Source organism: Entamoeba invadens, assembly GCF_000330505.1.
Source record: "Entamoeba invadens IP1 unplaced genomic scaffold scaff_1105074725199, whole genome shotgun sequence".
Classification (NCBI taxonomy): domain Eukaryota; phylum Evosea; order Mastigamoebida; family Endamoebidae; genus Entamoeba; species Entamoeba invadens.
In genome coordinates, this window is record NW_004440113.1 from 137,908 (window position 1) to 140,331 (window position 2,424).

Consider the following 2,424-nt stretch of genomic DNA (forward strand, 5'->3'; position numbering starts at 1 on the left):
TGAATAATTGCATAAATTACAAAATTATTAATAAATTTGTTATTTTAAAATTACATTTTTTTGAAAATCAGTGTTTTCTACTTTTTCAATTTTCATTTTGATAAAAAAAACAATTATCAATTTAAACGTAAATTTCAATTATTATGTTATAAAGACGGATTCGAAAATAATTTCAATAAGTATATAATCATAATATGAACAAGTTTAATTCATGTTTTGTTATTTTCCGTCTCAAGTTCGCGAGATATAATTATTGTTTTTGTTTACTGATTATTGTGGCGATTTTTTGATTGTATTTAATCTTTTGGCATTTATGACAAATTATTACCATTATTTAAAATTGAACTTTGACTCGAAATATTAAGTGTCAATTATAACTTGAGTTATGAAAATGGGCTTTATGGGGAACTGAACATTATGGATTTGATTTTTGTATCCTCAGAAAAATATTTTTTAATAAGGATAGCTTTGATCCTGAAGATACACCTTATCCTCAAGAAACCCTTTAAAATACATTATTTTTTTATGTTGAAATTAATACCTAAAATCGAAAGTGTCAATATTTTAAAATTATTATTATCAATTAATTGAATGTATATCTTACTTAATGGTGTTATGTGATGTATACTAACAATTGTAATTTGGTCAAATGATTATTCAAAATGAAATAAACATAGACAATTATTTAATACGACTAAAAACTAAAAAAACAATTCATTGATGAGAAAAAAACTTTTAAATAATTTGAACAACCATGAACACCTAAGAATTCAATTATGACTTATCTTTCAGACAATTTCTTTTGAAATTATAATCCCGGGTTTGCATAGCTAAGAAGAGATTTGAACAACCATGAACATTATAATTACCCACAAATTACACAATAAGTAAATAGCTCAAATAAAGTTATTATAAAAGGTAAATATAATGTACAATTCACCAAAATATTCAATTTAAAACACAAAATAGTCTACACCTCTGTCAGTTGCTCTTTGCCTCGACGATTGTGTCCATCAACTTCTTGGCGTTCTCCTCGACGTACAAAATCGGGCTTTTCGAAAGTGAGAACAGATTGATAGAAATCTTTGCAATTTGTTCGTTCGTGTACTGCTTCATATCAAACCCGTTGAACAGCTGTGTCAAATTATCAACACCCGCTGCCTCAAACTTCTCCATTTTGTCCGTCGCATATTTTGCAAAACTCGACGTTTTAATAAACTCTTTATACACCATTTCTTTCCCACTCGGAAACTTGAGTCCTTTGATATACCTCCACACCTCTTCCTCGTTATATTCAATGCTGTTCCATTGGTCCTCAAGACTTTTCATTTTAGGTGCCTTCTTCAAGAAGAAGCCATCAAATATTGTCAAAAACTCGATCATGTTTCGGGAAAACTCCTTCATAACTTCCACACCAGCGGTCAAGTCGTTCATTTGTATCACCTTCAAAAACCGGTTATCGACGATGTGATGAATGCACTCCCCTCCGTTGATATCGAGCGTGTTGACCTTCTTCGCGTTTTTCTTGATAACATCTTTCACCATTTGATTTGTTGTCCCAACTAAAATTGCCTTATCCTTTTTAATAATGTCATCATTCATCGTAACGTAGGGCCGAATCTCGCCACAATATTCAAGTGGAGATATGATACTGCTCAAGTACTCGACAGCTTCTGTAACTTCAGTCACATCCTCCGAGTACATCACAATGGACTCTCCCATTAACAAAGAAGCCCACAAAGAACGCAGACTCGATAGGTGTTTTCTTAAAAACGACGGGAAGGTGTTCCACGATGTCACTGCAAGATCAAATCTCTTCGAATAAAATTTGAGTGAAAAATTTCCGTCTCTCTGATACTTTGGGAATGATGAAAATTTGAGGTACAGTGTTGTCACCAAAATTTGGTTGTCCATATCCTCTGCCAAAAATGTTGATTTCACGTTGTGTAAAATTGATTGATATGGTTTCGTTTCTTTGTTTTTGGTAAGTAAAATGAGTGACTTTTGTATTGATTTTCTCTTGTCGGTGTGTGGTATTTGGACGAAGAGGACGTGACAGAATATGTAATTTCGCGTCAATGGGAATCTGAAAGAATAAATTGAGCTTTTCGGTTCGAAAATTGGTTTTGCTGGATTGACTGTATCAGGCATTGACAAATAGACGCTACAAGTTATTTCAATAGACCTTTTAACTTCAATTAATTATATATTTGTATGTCAATATGTTATACCACTTTTGTAATAAAGTATTGTATAATATAATATAAAGAATTATATATAATATATTATTATATAATAACATACATCTGTTGTTTGAAGTAATCTCCAAACGAGTTTGAAACGCCCTGTGGAAATTCGTTTTGTATTTCTGAAAGTCAAAAGTTGTGTTTCCAATACGACAAAACAAACTGTTGCCGTAGCTTT

General features: G+C 31.4%; 1 protein-coding gene across 1 annotated transcript; it reads right to left on the reverse strand.

The window, feature by feature from the left end:
• Positions 1 to 981: 981 nt before the first annotated feature.
• EIN_093740 (hypothetical protein) lies at positions 982 to 2,151 on the reverse strand (the record flags this gene model as incomplete). The annotated part of the gene is made up of 1 exon (XM_004253940.1): positions 982 to 2,151. The coding sequence occupies one exon, from the start codon at positions 2,149 to 2,151 to the stop codon at positions 982 to 984; it is 1,170 nt and encodes a 389-aa protein (XP_004253988.1).
• Between the last annotated feature and the right edge of the window lie 273 nt (positions 2,152 to 2,424).